This window comes from Malaclemys terrapin, chromosome 1 (assembly GCF_027887155.1).
Source record: "Malaclemys terrapin pileata isolate rMalTer1 chromosome 1, rMalTer1.hap1, whole genome shotgun sequence".
NCBI lineage: Eukaryota > Metazoa > Chordata > Testudines > Emydidae > Malaclemys > Malaclemys terrapin.
Window position 1 is genome coordinate 74,444,803 of NC_071505.1, and position 19,734 is coordinate 74,464,536.

At 40.5% G+C, this 19,734-nt stretch overlaps 1 protein-coding gene across 1 annotated transcript in view; it reads left to right on the forward strand.

The window, feature by feature from the left end:
• Nucleotides 1-2,894, forward strand: part of METTL25 (methyltransferase like 25) — a 98,379-nt gene extending 95,485 nt beyond the window's left edge. The window contains exon 12 of the mRNA XM_054027431.1: nt 282-2,894. Within this exon, the coding sequence (XP_053883406.1) occupies nt 282-368 (87 nt within the window). The 3' untranslated portion in view covers nt 369-2,894. The remainder of the gene's footprint in view (nt 1-281) is intronic.
• The last annotated feature ends 16,840 nt before the right edge of the window (nt 2,895-19,734 follow it).

Here is a 19,734-nt window from a genome sequence, read left to right on the forward strand (position 1 = left end):
TCTTTAATTTCACTGCTTGTAATTCATAAAAGAAGAAATCTGTATAGTGAGTGGTAGACTCACATGACAATATGTAAGAAATAATTTAAAGACTTTAAACCACAGACTGTTTTACTTTTCATAAGCATTATTTTGTGAGTTCACAACTGTTTCATGTATTGCATAAAAGTTAGAGTTTTCTTTTTTTGCAGTTTTGTATTTAAAAATATGGACCCATTCCCATATCTTTGCTTTTAAGTCAAACGCATTTTTATGTGCTTTAATCATATATCATTTTACAGGACAACATTGCCTGGTCTGGACTGCTGAAGTTATTTGATCCTGTGAAATCCCCCAGATGCTATGCAGTTGTTGCTCTGAAGAAATAGAAGTGTGCTCAAGTTGAAGCAAATTGCTAGATAGTTCACAACTCTAGGTCTAATATTGTTGTTACTTTTGACACTCACATTTATTTTGTTATTATTTTAAGCTATTATCTAAGTACTTCAATGATATGTTATGTAACCGTCTTGTTTTTACTTGAAAAATAAAGCATTTAATAAGTGTGAATCATGAGAAATATATCCAAAGTAAAATTGAACTCGTTTTATATTTCAACATGTCCTGGTCTAATTTAATAAAGTAATGTTAAGCATCTGATTTTCCCAGAAAAATTCAGAGGCCCATATTGTGTGATTATTTTTAAAGCAGAACTCTATTGATGTTAATAGCTTAAAAACTGATGGGATAGTATAATTCAGACTTATGGGGAAATGCCCATTCTGTTATAATCATAGAACTGGAAGGGACCTCGAGAGGTCTTCTAGTCCAGTCCCCTGCACACATTGCAGGACTAAGTATTATCTAGACCAGCCCTGACAGGTATTTGTCTCACCTGTTCCACAACCTCTGTGGTCAGTTTATTCCAGTGCTTAACCACCCTGACAGGAAGTTTTTCCTAATGTCCAACCTAAATCACCCTTACTGCAATTTAAGCCAATTGCTTCTTGTCCTATCCTCAGAGGTTAAGGAGAACAATTTTTTTCCCTCCTTCTTGTAACAACCTTTTATGTACTTGAAGACTGTTACCATGTCCCCTCTCAGTCTTCTCTTCTTCAGACTAAACAAACCCAGTTTTTTCAATCTTCCCTCATAAGTCATATTTTCTAGACCTTTAATCATTTTTGTTGCTCTTCTCTGGACTCTCTCCAATTTGTCCACATCTTTCCTGAAATGTGGAGCCCAGAACTGGACACAATACTCCAGTTGAGGCCTAATCAGCACAGAGTACAGTGGAAGAATTACTTCTTGTGTCTTGCTTACAACACTCTTGCTAATACATCCCAGAATGATGTTTACATTTTTTTCCAATGGTATTACACCATTGGCTCATTTAGCTTGTGATCCCCTATGATCCCCAGATCCCTATCTGTAGTACTCCTTCCTAGGCAGTCATTTCCCATTTTGTAGGAATGCAACTGGTTCCTTGTAAGAGGGGTACTTTGTATTTGTCGTCCTTATTGAATTTCATCCTATTTACTTTGGACTATTTCTCCGGTTTGTCCGGATCATTTTGAATTTTAATCCTATCCTCCAAAGCACTTGCAACCCCTCCCAGCTTGGTAGCATCCACAAACTTTATAAGTGTACTCTCTGTGCCATTACCTAAATCACTGATGAAGATATTGAACAGAACCAGACCCAGAACTGATCCCTGTGGGACCCCACTTGATATACCCTTCCAGCTTGACTGTGAACCACTGATTATTCTCTGGGAACAGTTTTCCAACCAGCTATGTACCCACCCTATAGTAGCTCCATCTAGGTTTTATTTCCCTAGTTTGCTTATGAGGTCATGCGAGACAATATCAAAAGCCAGGTTTCAGAGTAGCAGCCGTGTTAATATCACAATATTAATATCAAAAGCCTTACTAAAGTCAAGATATACCACATCTACCACTTCCCCCCCCCCGCCATCCACAAGGCTTGTTACCCTATCAAAGAAAGCTATCAGGTTGGTTTGACATGGTTTGTTCTTGACAAATCCATACTGACTGTTACTTATTAACTTATCTTCTACGTTTTGCAAATTGATTGCTTAATTTGCTCCATTATCTTTCTGGGTACTGAAGTGAACTTCACTGGTCTGTAATTCCCGGGGTTGTCCTTATTTCCCTCTTTATAGATGGGCACTATATTTGTCCTTTTCCAGTCCTCTGGAATCTCTCCTGTCTTCCATGACTTTTCAAAGATAATCGCTAATGGCTCAGGTATCTCCTCAGTCAGCTCCTTGAGTATTCTAGGATGTATTTCATCAGACCCTGGTAACTTGAAACATCTAACTTGTCTTAGTAATTTTTAGTAACTTGTTCTTTCCCTATTTTAGCCTCTGATCCTACCTCACTTTCACTGGCATTTACTATGTTAGACGTCCAATCACTACTAACCTTTTTGGTGAAAACTGAAACAAAAATGTCATTTAGCACTTCTACTATTTCCACATTTTCTGTTATTGTTTCCCCCACACACATTGAGAAATGGGCCTATCCTGTCCTTGGTGTTCCTCTTGCTTTTAATGCATTTGTAGAATGTTTTCTTTTTACCCTTTATGTCTCATTTAGCTAGTTTAATCTCATTGTGTCTTGATAACTCTTGTTAACTCATATCAGTCAGTGAAATCTAAGCTTTAGTAAATCCAACAGAAGTTTTACCATTGACTTCTGTGGGACTAATATTTCTGGTTAGGTGTTGTGGGAATCTCAGTTTCAACTGGATGAATCTATGCTGAAATTGAAGGTAAAATTTCCTTACTTTGCTTTGGTAATTGTAGAATTTCACACTGTTTAATATAGTATTTTAATGTTTTTACTTTCTATTCATAATTTCAATAAAATATTTAAAAAGGTAAAACAAGCTATTGAGTGGGCAATGTGATACATTCTTGTAATATGCAGATTCATGATGCTTTGGAGCCATTGGGACAGTGGCTATTAAGGACATTTCTTCTGCATGTTCTTAATGCTCTTTTGTATTGTTCCTAATACAACATGGCTGCTACATTCCAACCCAGAACCAGCTACACGTTAGTATACTAGACAGGCCAAAATGTTCTAGGAGCCTTCAGAATTAAGGGTATTATATAAATGTAATGATAAATGTGTTGCAGTTCTGTAGTTAACTGCACCTCTGCCCCCTCTCTGGTGTACTCAGGGGCACGCCTTTAGGTCTCAGGCGTCAGCCACCACCTCTCTTTAGGCAGAACCCTCGTCGCACTTTCTCCAGACTAGGAAGTTAGTCTTGCGGTTCTTCTGCAATTCATTGTGTTTATCCCAGCAGCACTGACCTGAATCCAGCACCTGTGTATGGTTTGCATTGTCTCGGGAACAAAGACATGGTGACGAGCCAGCTTTCAGAGCACAGTACATTTATTTTTAGGACAAAAGCATTACAGAAAAAACATCACAAAACAATACACAGTCTGCACGCATGCTAAACTTACCAGATGTCATCCGTCTTCCACATGGCTTTCCAATCCTTCAAATGCTTCCAGCAGGATTTTACCCTGGTGGTTATAATCTCATGTCAATGTTTGGATCAAAATCAGGGACCTCTTCTGCCATTCATGCTGGACCTTTATATCACAAGCTCTTTCTTTGTCTCCTGGGTGTCTTGCATCCAGTCTGTAGCAGTATATGTAACTCACCCCAGTGGGTGATACTTCTCCAGAGTTATTTACCTGTGCCATGGTTTGCAGTGATTATCCCCCGCTGATCTTAGTTTGTGGGGGAAGCTTGGTAACCCCATCCCATGGAGCAAGACTACAATCCCCAATTTCCAAAAATACATATAACACATATAGTTACAACAGTTTATTACTAATCCTGGTGCCTATGGCATCTGGCACATCTCAGTATACTAGTCTTTTGAAGTTTCCATGCTTCCAAGATCTTGCCTTTCTCAGAAAATATTATACTTTAACCCCATACTTACTTACTTCCTGAATGCTGCAAAGATCTATTTGAGTGATCCATGTATTACAGTAGATCTTACATGTCTCGATCTTGATTGGTACCACATTGTGCTAGGTGCTATGTAGACCCATAATAAGAGATAGCCTCTGCCCCAATGAGTTTGCAATGTAAATAGAAGAGCCAGACAAAGGGAGTATTATTATCTGTATTGCAGCTAGGAAAATGAGGCACAGAGAGATTAAGTGACTTGCCTTTGATTGCACAGGGAGTCAGTTGGAGATATGAGAACTGGTTTCCTGAGTCTCAGTCCAGTGCTTTAACCACAAGGCTGTTCTCCCTCTCTAGGAGACATATCTTCTAATCCCACCGATGGCTGACATGAGCAGCACTAAACTGGCCTGAATCATGTCTATGATCCAGACATATTTACCTTCTATGCTGCTTGATTCAAACAAACAATCCTGTATTTTTTCCTATAAGTTAATTCAGGCCAGGGCTGTATTACTAGTGACACAATTCCCTAAATTATGTTGACCTAAAAATCCTGTGGGATTGCTTTACAGGAAATAGGCCAAGTGCAGAATTTAGGTGATTAGATTTAAGTTGGGTTTTTTCGATTATTTGAAGTTGTTCTCTATAGATCTTTGTCTCATCTAATTTTAAATGCCCAAGTACTGGGCCTTCAATCACTTGGGTCTTGCACTAGCATAGTTTAAGGACAGAGAATGAGGAACCAATCCTGAGGGCTAGACAAGCTGTGAACCAGCACAGGACCCAATGAGCTGTGGAGGAAAGACGACCTTTGCACTTCCCTGAGATTGCCAAGGGCCAGTTCACATCTGGTGCAAGTTAAACAGCCTCAGCGCTGCTCTAATGCCAGATGGTAACTGTCCCCAGACAGCTATTGTGTTGTGCAGTATTCTTGACACCCAATACCCCAGGTTATGCCTGTAGCTCTAAAAGATGGTTGCAGAGGGCCAGGTATGTTGCCTGTACTCCACCAGGGGACTTCCCCAAGGATAATTTTCAGCTGCCCTCTTAGGGTAGCTGTATGGCCCCTTTGTTCCACCAAAGTGGAGTGTATCAGGGGCCATGATCAGTCCTGAATGTGCCGTGTATAAACTGTGACTAAGTTGAATCTTCCCCAAACTCCCCAGGCAGTTGTACTTGGCTGATGAGGCCATTGGCTGCATGTGTGGGAACTTATTTGTTGATGTATTTATCTCTGTGGGTTGCCTCATTAAGCTTGCAGATGTACTGTCAATGTTAAACGAGTGAAAATTTTCTATTTTAAGTCTGAGTGGCTTTTATTAGAATTTTCCAGTGCACGACACCATACAAGTTTAATATGTTACAGTGCATAAAACACAATTAATTAAATTACCTGTATATAGGAGAAATGGACAAACAAACAAATAACAGACTGTAGTATAATAAGTAAAATGAAAGGGGGAGAAGGAAAGTGGGAACTGGAGGTTTAGCTGGGTAGGAGTGGGAATAAAGGAAAACTTGCCTGATACTAATTAACAGGACCTTCTGTTGCTTTTTACAGATTCAGACTAACACGGCTACCCCTCTGGTACCTGATACTAATTGATTTTGACAACTGAACCAAATACAGTGACAGCCATAAGAGTGTTTTTAGAGCTGAGAGAAAGTAATCTTAGCTCTGTGTATGTCTGCAAACATTGTCTGAATGTGTGAATTAGGCAAACCCTCTTAAACCATTCAGCAAAAAGAAAAATGAGAGGTGTCTTTCCAACAAGCCAAGTCCGTCTTACACGGTACATTTGGGAGAGATGTGAAGGTGTTGGTTGTTCTAGTATTAGGCTACTTATCTTTAAGCTGTGACTCCCAAACCACATGTGATCCTCATTAGGTTTATGGAGCTAATCTGAGCTCCTCACATTCCTCTTGATCCCTGGAGTTTCAACCCCTCAGAGCTGCTGAGCACATGCAATTCCCATGGAAGTTAATGGGAACTGTAATTGTTCAGAATCTCTCAAGAGCAGGATAAGGAAGAGAAAATGGAGCATTCCACATGTAAGACTGTATGGGGAATACTAAGGAACCTAATGAGCTGGTTGATTCCTTCCCCAGAGAGAAGGAATAGAGATGAGAAAACCCTTTCCTTCACCTCCTAGCAGCTGGAGGTAAGAAAGCAATATTATGTCCAGTATAATTTGTGCTATAAAATAATTGTTGTTGTATCATGATATTGCATTGTGATGCTGCATCAGTGTATGTTGACCAGTCCGGCTGGTGAAATGTAATGATGCTGTCGTGATCACATCACAATTTACTAGTTCTATATGACTCCTTTCAGAGATGAAATGGTTGTCCCGCTTTTCCAGGCCAAGAAACAGAAACACATGAGATATGTACCCAAACAAGGAACCCACAAATAGTCAATGCCTTGCACTCAAAACTGGTGCTAAAGCTACTACACCAGTGTTAAAAGTATCCCAGCAAGGCCAATGTACATTAGTCTCAGGATGCCCAGCCCAACTCAGTGTGAACAGAGTTAAAACTCTACAATGAATGCTGCAAATGTAATTAATTTTGAAAACTTTAATGTGTAAAGTTCTGATGAAGTTCGAAGTATAGTTGGTTGTTATATAAAAGGCCATTGGAACCAACTCAGAATAGCAGGCACAATCTCTAGAATTAGCCCAAAACAAGGTCTGAATAAATTTTCATGGGCTCCTTATCCACTTTAGGCTCTTTCAGTAGTCAGGCACTTTGTAGTCTATGCAAACAAGGACAGAGACAATGTGCTTCTTAGAATAACAACTCTTTCATGAGAATTCTGTCAGATGTTCACAGTCAGAGAGGTCATCAGAAGTTCAATCTCAATACAGTTTTTAAGCTTCAGATATCTGAATACCAAGGAGAGGGGAAAATTTCATTAAGCCCATCATGGCCATTTTCAAGGATTCTTCCATTAGGAAAAAATGTGTCTCACACATGATGAGATCTTTTCAAGTTTTATTGCTGAAAAGATTGCAGTGAAAAAATGGCTCTTTTCTTTTCACTGCCACACAATGTGCCATGTTCATTCATATACACTACTTCAAGAACTGTTGGAAATACCCGGTCTTTCTTCCAATATTTGTCTGTGTGGATCATGGTGCACATGTTCATTGTACGTGAAGGTATGGAACATCTTGGCCAGTATTGTCCGTTGGGGTTCCACCTGAATCCTGCATATCCTTGTGCCCCTCCACTCAAGAATATATAGGTAATGCAATCCCAACAACATCTCAGTTACCTCTTACTGCCTTTGGCAGTGAATCAGAACTCAGAACCCTGCAGTATAAGTCTGAGACCTCATAGCACCTTTCCTCACAAACAGAACAAAAGGTAGTAAGGTTATAACTTTATAGTTTTTTTATAGTTAGTTTTGATTAGATATTAGGTACTCTGAATATTTTTTTATGTTGTCTGCTGTGTGGACAGCCACCCTTTTCCCCCATCTTGGGTAGATGACCAGCTGGTTGATGCCCCATGCCAGAGCATTTTTACTTCTTCATGATGGAGCCAAAATATTTGAACTTCAAGCCTTATCTGCCTTGTGCCTGCCTGATATCCATTTCTGACTGGCATACTAAATGTCCCTCTGTCTTGTGGAGAGCCACTTTCTCTATCAATACTTGGAGTGTTGGTCCTGTGCCACCAGGACCTACCAGTCCAGAGGCACTTGTTGAAGCTCTGGCTCCAAGAGTAATCTATGAAGATGCAAAAAGAACTAACACGGCTGCTACTCTGAAACCTATGAAGATGGCATCACATTTCAACAGTCATAGGCCAGATTCTAAGAAGGGACCAGCTACTACCTTCAGTGAGCTGAGAGTCTATCCCTAAAGGCCTCTGGGAGTGGTCCTTAGACTCCAAAAATGACCCAGTCAAATACCATGAGTTCTGGGTCCCAATATTTTGCCATCATCTAAACCCTTAAATTAGGGCAGATCAGAGATCTTACACCAATTTTTTTGGCATTACTTACCCTGCTTCCTCTTCAAAGCAGTAGGTTTGACAGTCCAGTTGAGAGCCATGCACTGATCCTGACAGCCAGACAGTATCTTCTCCCCCATTCCCCCTTTGCCAACTTCCTTTCCTTCTATTCGGCAGCATAGGCTGAATTCACTTTGGACCAGTGAGTCCTCGAATCATCATCAAGGGTTATTCTGTACAATTCCAGTCCCTAGTCACTCCATCCTATCCTTCCCCATCCCTCTTCAGGGACCCTTCACATAAGGCTTTACTAAGAGAAATGAAATTCCTACTTCAGCCAGGAGTCATAAAAGAAGTTCCACAGGAGTTCACAGGCCAGGGGATTCCATTCACAGTACTGTCTCATCCCAGAAACGAAAAGAGGCATGCATTCCATCTCCAACAAATTAATTCACAATTTCATTCAGGATGGCGATTTTATCTTCCAACTTGCCTCATTAGATCCTTAGCATTGGTTCATATCTCTTGACCTACAACATGCCTAATACCATGTGGCGATACACTCAGCAAACAGACCATATCACACATTCACAGTGTGAGATGGTCATTACCAATAGAGTGCTGCCATTTGCTGTCTCCAGGTGTCTTTATAAAATGCCTGGCAGTAAAGAAAGCATTAGGGAATACAGTTAGCCATACCTCAAGAATTCTCTCATCTGTAGGACCCTAACAAATTCACAGCCATGAAAAACGTGTCATGGAGCATGAAATCTGGTCTACCCCTGTGAAATCTGGTCTTTTGTGTGCTTTTACCCTATACTAAACAGATTTTATGGGGGAGATGAGAGTTTCTTAACTTGGGGGGCCTGACCCAAAAGGGAGTTGCAGGGGGGTCACAAGGTTATTTTAGGGGCGAATCGTGGTATTGCCACCCTTACTTCTGTGCTGCCTTCAGAGCTGGGCAGCCAGACAGTAGCAGTTGTTGGCTGGGTGCCCAGCTCTGAAGGCAGCACCCCACCAGCAGCCACGCAGAAGTAAGGTTAGCGATACCATACCATGCCATCTTTACTTCTGCACTGCTGGCTTCAGAGCTGGGCGGCTGGAGAGTGGTGACTGCTGACTGAGGACCCAGCTCTGCAGGCAGCAGCCCAGAAGCAAAGGTGGCAATACCATACCATGTCATCCTTACTTCTGCTTCTGCCTTCAGAACTGCGATCCCAGCCAGCAGACGCCGCTCTCCAACTGCCCAGCTCTGAAGGCAGCCACCACCTGCAGCAACACAGAAGTAAAGGTAGCAGCACCATAACCCTTCCATTATAACCTTGTGACACCCCCACACCCTCAACTCATTTTTGTGTCAGGATCCCTACAATTACAACACCATGAAATTTCAGATTTAAATACCTGAAATCATGACATTTACTATTTTTAAAATCTTATGACTGTGAAATTGACCAAAATGGACTGTGAATTTGGTAGGACCCTACTCACCTGGGTAATATCCCTTCTAGACATCTTGAACACTTTAAATACAGTTCTCAATTTTTTTTCAGTCCTTGGGACTGGACAGGAACTACAAGAAATCCATGAAAACAACAAGGAGTCTGGTGGCACCTTAAAGACTAACAGATTTATTTGGGCATAAGCTTTCATGGGTAAAAACCTCACTTCTTCGGATGCATATGCATAGCTATGTTGTTTTTGTAGATACAGACTAACATGGCTACCCCCGATACAAGAAATCCATGCTAACTTCAACCCAGTCTGTACATTTCATAGGAGCAGTTCTGGACTCAAGGTTCCAATCCATCACAGTGTTAATCTCAGATCTTCAAAGAAATCCTCTCACAACACCAAGAATCTGTCAAACTGTTAGGACACATGTCATTGTGCACCTGCCTCTTCCTCAAGGCTGGCTGAGGTCTCTCTATCAGCCCAGCAGACATCATATGGACATTCATCTCACAGCCCAATGATGATGCAGTCCTCCTGGACTGGGAAAGATCCAGTAACAGTTGGCAAAGGAGTGCCCATCTGTTCCCCCTTCCTATAGGGTCATTAGTGGCAGATGCATCCATGCTGGGTTGGGAAGCACAACTAGACCATCTACAGACACAAGGCCCATGGGCTTCCCAAGAATCCATTATCCCCCAAAATGTTCTAGAGCTCAGAGTGATACGGCTATCTTGTAAAGTCTTTCTTCCCCCACTGAAAGGAGTCACTCTTCAGATTGTGACACACAGCATACTGCTATGTACTACATCAACAGTCAGGGAGGGGCGTCATCGTGTCTCTGTGTCAGGAAGCAATCACACTCTGGAAACACCAAAAAACTTTGCCACCTTCCAAGTGTAAATAACTATTTAGCAGACTACCTCAGCATACATTACTTGGCCATCATCCAAGAGAGATCTGAATAACTGTCTTGAAACCCATATTCTACAGCTGGAGCTTTCTCCTAATATATCTGTTTGCCACTGACCAAAACAACGAAGGCTCATTGTCCATCTCCAGGGGAAGAGGGCAATATTCAAGATACCTTTTTTCCTTTCTTGGTCCTTTTTTCTTTCTTCAGTATGTCTTTCCACCAGAATCCATGTCCCAAAATCATCAGGAAGGTCAGACAGAATGCAGCCTCAACAATATGTATAGCTCTATCATGTACATGTCAGCACTGTTCACAGACCTGTTACACCTATCAGAACAGCCTCCAATCCTGCTTCCAAATTTCCCAGGATCAGGGATGAATTCTCAACATCTTAACCCCATATCTCTACACCTGACAAACTGGATGTTGGCTTGCTGAGTGGAAGAGCTAGCTCAGTGGAGGTGCAGGATATCCCCATTCAGAACAGAAACCTCCTTGAGATCCAGCTACAGAATTAAATGGGAGAGAATACAAAAGTTTGACCTTTTGGAAGCTCCTATTCTCAAAATTTGAGCTACTTTTTCCATCACAAACAAACAGGCTCAGCATAGTCAGGGTCCATTTGCCTGTGATATTTGCATACCTTCCCTTTCTACAGATGTATACTGTGTTTTCACACTCCACTATTACTACATTTCTAAGAGGTTCAGTCAGTTCATGTTTACCCCTCATTTCAAGAACCCTCTTCCTCCTAAGATCTCAATGTGACTGGGACCTCCCTCTACTTTGAACACCTAAAAGATTGCTCCCTCTACCAGCTCTTTCAAGACTGTTCTCCATTATCTCAACAAAGAGGGTTAGTGAGAATCAAATTCTAACGGCAGATTCTCCCTCAACTGTTTTCCATAGGGATGAAGTGGGACTGAGACCCTATCCCAAATTCCTCTCTACAGTGGTGTGTGATTTCCATCTAATCCAACCAATTAATCACGCTATCTTCTTTCCCAAAGTCCATTGAAACCCAAATTACATACCCCAGATGTCTCAAGGAAACTTTATTACCTAAAAGAGGATGAAATGCATCAAGAAATTGCCTGCTTATTTGTTGCTTATGCAGAAACTATTTCCACTCAAAGTTTATCTAAGCAGAGCAGACAGCACAATAAAGTGCACTAAGAATTAGCAAGCTTGTCTCTTCCTTTGGGTATCAGACCCAACTCTACTAGAGCATAAGCATCTCCTTCAGCATGCCTGAGGAATGTCCACCTGCTGAAGATTTGCAGAGCAGATACATGAAACTCAGTCCACATCTTAAAAAACATTATGCCCTAGACCTGGTCTCATGGCCTTATGCTAACTTCAGGCAAACAGTTCTGCAATTTCTCTTTAGTTAGGACTCCTCAGGCCCTCTCCAGACTATCAGGAACTGTTAGCTAATTGCCCTGAGTGGCTTCACATGAATAAATACTCAAGGGATCAAGAACTGTTACTGACCTTACAATACATGTGGTTCTGAGATGTCTTATCTGTGTGGATCCCACAGCCTACTCGCCATCCTGCTTCTTTGGAGACCAGCCCTCTGCTGAGATTCTGGAATAGCAAGGGAACTGAAATTGGGGTTGCACAACCTTATATACCTTGCCTCTGGGAGAGGGGAGGTGCACATGGATGTGCAGGGTACAGGTATACCCCCACAGATATTGCTGGCCAAAATATTTGGAGCTTGCAGACACAAACACTATAAGGGATGTCCCCATGGACAAAACATTTCAAAGCACCCCAACTATCATAAAGTAAGTCACTATTTTTATCAGCTGTTAAAAAAAATCTACTAATTCACTGGAAACACCTGATGGGAAAGTATGAACTTCCTGCAAGTAGCATGGAGGTCAATATTTTTAAATTGCCCAGCAATCTAGAAACCAATTGCAAAAGTGAAGAGATTTTTAGGTCTACAGTCCAATTTCCTATTAAACCCAGGAAATCAATTTATTTTTCACTTAGTATTTATTATTTCTTAACTACTATATAATCTATAGTTTCATCCTTTACTGCACTTTTTGATTGCTTGATAGGTTTATCATTCAATTTACAGGCTTTCAGGCTTGTGTCATTACCCTAGGATTAGTCACAGACTAGGACAGCAAATACATAATAAGTAAGGGACTTCCATTTTCCTAACTATGGGGCACGTGCCATATATTCTAAAGCAGAATTCTCCATTTATTTCAGTGGACAGTTCAGTTTAAACAATGATGGTGCAATTCTGCTCTAAGAATGTTCAAAGGTAGCAGTCTATTTTTAAACATAACTGCAGAATAAACCATTACACATTGGTAAATTACATGTGTAGTGCAAACTCTTAACTTAATTGGAATCAAACTCTTCTCAGTTTTTAACTAAATCTTTGCACCCAAACCATGTTTTTCATGTTGATAAAGCTTTTGTCAGGGCAAAGGTATTGGGTTTCACATGGAATTTATCAAGCATGTCAAGACATGGTAAATCTACCAAGTTAACAAATCAGGTTGTCAGACGGAAACTCAAATTGCATTAACATACAAGCCATCAACTCTTTCACAAATCAAGGATGAAAAGAGTAGTTGTCTCTTTACTGAATAACTCAGTAGAGTCTGGCATCGAAAGAGGCAATTCCAAATCAGAAGAAGCAGTGATCACCTCTTTTGATTATTTAAATCTTCACAAACAATAATTAAAATGTACAGTTATAAATCTACATTGTTTATTACCTCTACTTTTATTAGAGCCATGAATGAAAACTGACAGTGCAAGCTGCCATGCTGTTTCTCAACTATAAATTCTATATTCAGTTGTTAAAGTTGAAAAGGCTGAAGTCATCAAGAGGACACACAGATGTTAGAATGTATAAAACACACTAAGAGCTGCACATTACTCAGATGAATGTGTCAGTTGTTATCCATTCAATTCTCCAATGCATCGCTCAAAGAACAGACCTCAGAAGACATTAAGGAGATGACATATAAACTTAATTTTGTTAATTTCAAGCTCTTGGACTGTAGACCAAGAACTGACTGGCTAATGTTATAATAAAAAGGTATGACTTTATGAAAGTGGTGATTTCAACAAAATTGTTGCCATGTTATTAAGAAAAAAACATACACACATGCACCATAAAGTGCTGAATAAAAAAACTTTTCAAAAAATTGTATAGTGCAGTGCAACTGTAGCTTACAATACGTGCTAACTAATTATGCTAAACTGTCTGTTCCACCTTTCCTTTTGCTGTGATGCTGGGAGTACCTTTCCCAGACCTGAAAAAGAGCTCTGTGTTTCTCGAAAGCTTGTCTCTCACCAACAGAAGTTGGTCCCATAAAAGACATTACCTCACTCATCTCATCTCCCTTTCCAAAAATTGTAATTCCTCCCTTGTCTCTACAACCTTAGTTTTGATTTATTTAAGATCACAAAGAAAGAACCTTTTTTCCAAAATAGTACCCATAGTAGTGTATGTTATTCAGATTATTCACAGACTGGGTTAGGTTAACTAATTATTTTCTGGCCAGAAAATCATTAGATAATTCATTATTTGTTTTCTGCACAGTTACCTTTCACTTTTTTTCCTGATGGCTTTAGGCCTGACAGCACTGTGGTCCTTGATTAAGCAAACTTTCATTGAGCTTCTTTTTAAAAAAATGTTTTCAAATAAAAATTTTTGACCTGCTTCAGTATGAATGTACTCATCTTTGTAGACAAATCTATAGAGGTGGCGTTTAAGAAGTATTTGAAAGAACAGCTTTCGGACGGGCATTCCAGGTATATGGGTCAAGTAGGAATTGAGATAGTTGAGAGTTGGCAGGAATACAGATAAACCTCAGTTATCCAAACCCCGCTATCTAAATTTCAGGTGATCTGAAAACAATTTTATCTCCTAAATCTGCAATTCAAATAGAAATCAAAATTCAACGCTGATTAACAAGTTTTCTAATGTTTCCGGATAATTGGGGTTTATCTGTAGCTGAAAAGTGGAAAAGTCCAGACCTTCAGCATTATACAGCATCATACTGTGCAAAAAGCTCATAGGGGAGGCTTTGGAAGCATAGCTGAATATTAATCAGAGGCATTTTATTATGGATGGTTATGTAGGATGGGCCTGACTCTGCCTTATTTAAGTCCATGGCAAAACATTCAAGTGATTTATATGTGAGCAGGATTGGGTCCTAAGGCATTTTTTTTTAAAGAAAAACAATGTGATTATTAATGTATAGTTGTACATAGTAAGGTAAAATTTTCCATTTGTGAAGAAAAGGAAGGGTTTTTTTCAATTTTATTTCTTGATATTTTGGGTTACATATAATAAGACATTACAATTAGTTCATCTTTACACATATAGGTACCTATCTTAGTGTAGAATTAACAACATTAAGAAATATATATATTATAAAATAATAATAAATAAAAAATATTTAATATATTGAGCATATCTTGTTTTATCATTAGCATTTCCCATTTATTTTTCAGAATTATATAAACACAACCTTAGTATGAATGGGTGGAGAGTTAGGGAGGGGTGTGTGTGTGTGTAGACAGAACGATAAGTGGAGGAGGGGGGATTGAATTCAGTTATTATCCTCCATGTATCTCCTTCTTGACTATCCTATAAGTATAGGATTACCGTGTCTATATCAAAGCATCTCCCTGATTTCAGTAAAGAAGAGGGAGTTGTGTACTCTTCTCCTTTTTTCCATGTTGAAGCTGAGTGGTATATCTGTTTCTGTGAGCTGTGGCTTAGTCACTGAAATCTTTTTCAAATACACTATGGCAAGCTTCGACAGTATTTTGTTTGGGTTTCTTTTCTTATTACAGCTAGCATCTTTTTAAACCCTTCAGAGTCTTTGCTTCTGATTCCTCCTCAGTCTTTTACCAATAATTAGGGGCATTCAGTGTTTTTAAGAATAACTTAAATGAAAATATTAAGCACCAAAAGCTGTGCCTGATTCCACTAAAGGCAATAGCAAAATGCTCATCGACTTCAGTCTGATTATTCTCAGGAATAAGGCAAGCAGGATTTGACTGCAATTCTTTAAAAACCAACTTCTGTTGAAGTGATTTCCTCTCAAATATCATCAAACTGAGAATTGAATTCTATCTTGTGTATAAATGGTGTGCTCTTCCCCGTACTCACCACCTCTTTCAGCCCTTGGAAGGCAACATGTCCCTTATTTATGACCTTATATGGTAAAGTAAGAGAAAATAAAATCACAAATACCTACTTTATGCACAGACCAAGAATTCAATCCAGAACCCATAAACATAGAAAATGAGCCATAAATTTTCATTGATTTTAAAATTCCATTTAAGTCACTAATGCTCAGACTGGATTCCCAGGGAAAATATTTTAAAATATTGTTTTATTGAAAATTGTTTCCAGGGGGACTTGAAAGTGATATACTTGGAGGTAGGTTTCCAGTGAAATGCCTGAGAAATTAAAATGATATTTCAGGTTGTCAGTATGAAAAGGTTTTGAATTTTTTTTTCATTATGATGATGTATTATTTTAGTTTACAACAATCAAACTTAATTGTCACAAATTTATCAGAACTATTAATTTACTTCTACAGTCATACTAAAATGTTGCTGTTTTATAGGCTGCTCATTTATTTTTCTTTAGTTATACTGTACATAAGGTTCAGCAAAGGTGCTTTGTTAGCCTAGGAACATTAATGTTTTTACAAAGTAATATTATTGAATGAAATATAAGTATTGTGAGATGGTAGGTTAAGTCATGTGATGTGTTATTTCTCCATTAAAATATCTTCATTATAGCATATATATTATGGTTCAGCCAAAATAAATCCTTTCTAACACATGCAGTAAGAGATCATAGAATATCAGGGTTGGAAGAGACCTCAGGAGGTCATCTAGTCCAACCGCCTGCTCAAAGCAGGACCAACACCAACTAAATCATCCCAGCCAGGGCTTTGTCAAGCAGGGCCTTAAAAACCTCTAAGGAAGGAGATTCCACCACTCCCTAGATAACTCATTCCAGTGCTTCACCACCCTGCTAGTGAAATAGTGTTTCCTAATAGCCAACCTAGACCTCCCCCACTGCAGCTTGAGACCATTACTCCTTATTCTGCCATCTGCCACCACTGAGAACAGCTGAGCTCCATCCTCTTTGGAACCCCCCTTCAGGTAGTTGAAGGCTGCTATCAAATCCCCCCTTACTCTTCTCTTCTGCAGACTAAACAAGCCCAATTCTCTCAGCCTTTCCTCATAAGTCATGTGCCCCAGCCCCCTGATCATTTTGGTTGCCCTCTGTTGGACTCTCTCCAATTTGTCCACATCCTTTCTGTAGTGGAGGGCCCAAAATTGGACGCAATACTCCAGATGTAGCCTCACCAATGCCGAATGGAGGGGAATAATCACTTCCCTTGATCTGCTGGCAATGCTCCTACTAATGCAGCCCAATATGCCATTAGACTTCTTGGCAACAAGGGCACACTGCTGACTCTATCCAGCTTCTCATCCACTGTAATCCCAAGGTCCTTTTCTGCAGAACTGCTGCTTAGCCAGTCGGTCCCCAGCATGGGATTCTTCCTTCCTAAGTGCAGGACTCTGCACTTGTCCTTGTTGAACCTCATCAGATTTCTTTTAGCTAATAATCCTCCAATTTGTCTAGGTCACTCTGGACCCTATCTCTAACTTCCAGTGTATCTACTTCTCCCCACAGCTTAGTGTCATCTGTGAACTTGCTGAGGGTGCAATTAATCCTATCATCCAGATCATTAATAAAGATGTTGAACAAAACAGGCCCCAGGACCAACCCCTAGGGCACTCTGCTTGATACTGGCTGCCAACTAGACATCGAGCCATTGATCACTACCCATTGAGCCTGACAATCTAGCAGCTTTCTATCCACCTTATAGTCCATTCATTCAATCCATACTTCTTTAACTTGCTGGCAAGAATACTGTGGGAGACTGTATCAAAACTTTTGCTAAAGTCAAGATATATCACATCCACCACTTTCCCCATATCCACAGAGCCAGTTATCTCATCATAGAAGGCAATCAGGTTGGTCATGCATGACTTGCCCTTGGTGAATCCATGTTGACTGTTCCTGATCACCTTCCTCTCCTCCAAGTGCTTCAAAATGGATTCCTTGAGGACCTGCTCCATGATTTTGCTGGGGACTGAAGTGAGGCTGACTAGTCTGTAGTTCCCCAGGTTCTCTTTCTGCCCTTTTTTTAAATATGGGCACTATATTTGCCTTTTCCAGTTATCCAGGACCTCAATCACCACAGATTTTCAAAGATAATGGCCAATGGCTCTGCAATCACATCAGCCAACTCCCTCAGCACCCTTGGATGTATTAGATCTGGACTTGTGCATGTCCAGCTTTTCTAAATAGCCCTTAATCTATTATTTCACCACTGAGATTATAATTCACAGCATGCACTTAATTTCTATATCAAACTAGCACCAGGACTGGGTGATAGCTTAATTCACTGCCTTGTATCAAACTAGGGTTTAAGAGCAATTTCAAGGTCCTTACTGCCCAGTTCTAGAAAGGGAGTTTGCGGTGCTGGACTGGGACTCAGGTGATTTGGGTTTAATTCCCAGATCTGCCACAGATTTCTGAGTTTGACTTTAGGCAAGGGTGGTGAAGCACTGGAATGGGTTACCTAGGGAGGTGGTGTAATCTCCTTCCTTAGAGGTTTTTAAGGTCAGGCTTGACAAAGCCCTGGCTGGGATGATTTAGTTGGGGATTAGGTCCTGCTTTGAGCAGGGGGTTGGGCTAGATGACCTCCTGAGGTCCCTTCCAATCCTGATATTCTATGGTTCTATGATTATATGATTTAATCTCTCTGAGCCTCAGTTCTTCATGTGTCAAATGGGGTTTGTAATTCTTCCTTTCACTCACCTTTTGTTTGTCTTGGCTATTTGGACTGAAAGTTTTCTCGGACGGGGCTGTCTTACTATGTGTATGTTCGGCACCTGGCAAAAGGGAGCTCCAGTTCTGGCTGGGCTATGCAAGCAATACTGTAAAACAAATAATAACCAATAATCCATTGGCTAAATCCTGCTTATCTTACTTAGGTGACTTTAGTAGGACTACTCTCTTGGGCCAGGTAAAAAGATTCAGCTCCAATGGCCAAAACAATAAAACACTATTCTAATCAAATAACTTCCTTTGTCTTGCTGAGGTGATATACTGCATTTTATTATTATTATTTCTTCCAAATATATATGGGATGTGATGGGCACCATAGTTGGGTAAACCCTGCCAGCAAAGCCAGTCTCAGTAGGGACTTCTAAGCATTCCCATTGCTGCTCTCATTTCCCTGTAGCGCTCCTGAATTTCCCTCCTCCATGTTTGGTTCTGCTGCACTTATCCACCCTGGACGGTTAATCCCCTTTGGATTATCATGACCACTGCTATGTCAGGAGTGGGGAGAAAAACTCACTGTTTGTAGATGTGAAGATCCTGAATCCAGGCCTGCAGGCTCTTGGGTTACTGCCACTTCCATAGCACCACCTGACAGCTCTAGTAGTGACTAGAGAATTGGGACCCCTAAAGTCTTACACTTCACTAAAGTTACTGACCACAGGGATCTGACTGGAGGAGCTTCCAAGGCCCTGATTGGGCAGGGTACACTATGTAAGTCTGAAAAAGATACAGAAAGTTGTCTGGGCTAAAAGGTAGATTCTGGCTTGCTAAGGCTATAGATATCCTGCCGTTTGCTACCTGACTCCCAGCCCTTTTCCCGCCTCCTGCCTTCAGCCTCGTTCCAGTCCCTGAACCCTGTGGCCCTGGTTTCTGATTGCTCCGGCTCTAAATCCTAGGCCTTCGCTCTTATGTTCCAACTTAGTGCTGACCCTTAGCTTGGTTCCTATTTCCTGTCTGACTCTGGCTCCAACTTTCGTCTCTGACACTTGGATCTTGTTTTTGGATTGACCCATTGGCTTCTGGTTCCTGAATATCATGCTGACCACCAGGCCAGACTGCCCCCCCTGGTACCAGTCTTCCAGAGACCCTACTAGTAAAGCAGTTTGACATTCTCAGAGGAAAGGAACTCCAGAAAGGCAACATATTATTTATTCACTAGTAATTTATTACTAACAATTAAGAGATGTGTGTGGAGTGGCTGTCACTGTGCAAAGATCTGGGTGTGGCTACAGAGACCACAGCTGATTCTCCATTTCAGAAGGCAGGCTCTGGACTGCAGAGGGTAGATCGGGGTACAGGTCCTGCTTTCTGTGCCCTGTAATGCTTGAAATCAAAATAATACAGTTATTAAATACAAGACCTAATTGTTTTAATCTGCAGAACAACACACATTGAATTCCAGCTGCTCAGTTAAGGGACACCCAAACCATTAAGAGGCTTGTCAGCCCTCTTCCTCTTTTCATAATAACTATTTTATTGTACCAAAGAATCACCTGCAATCTGGCAATAGATGTTTTCAGCTGCAAGGA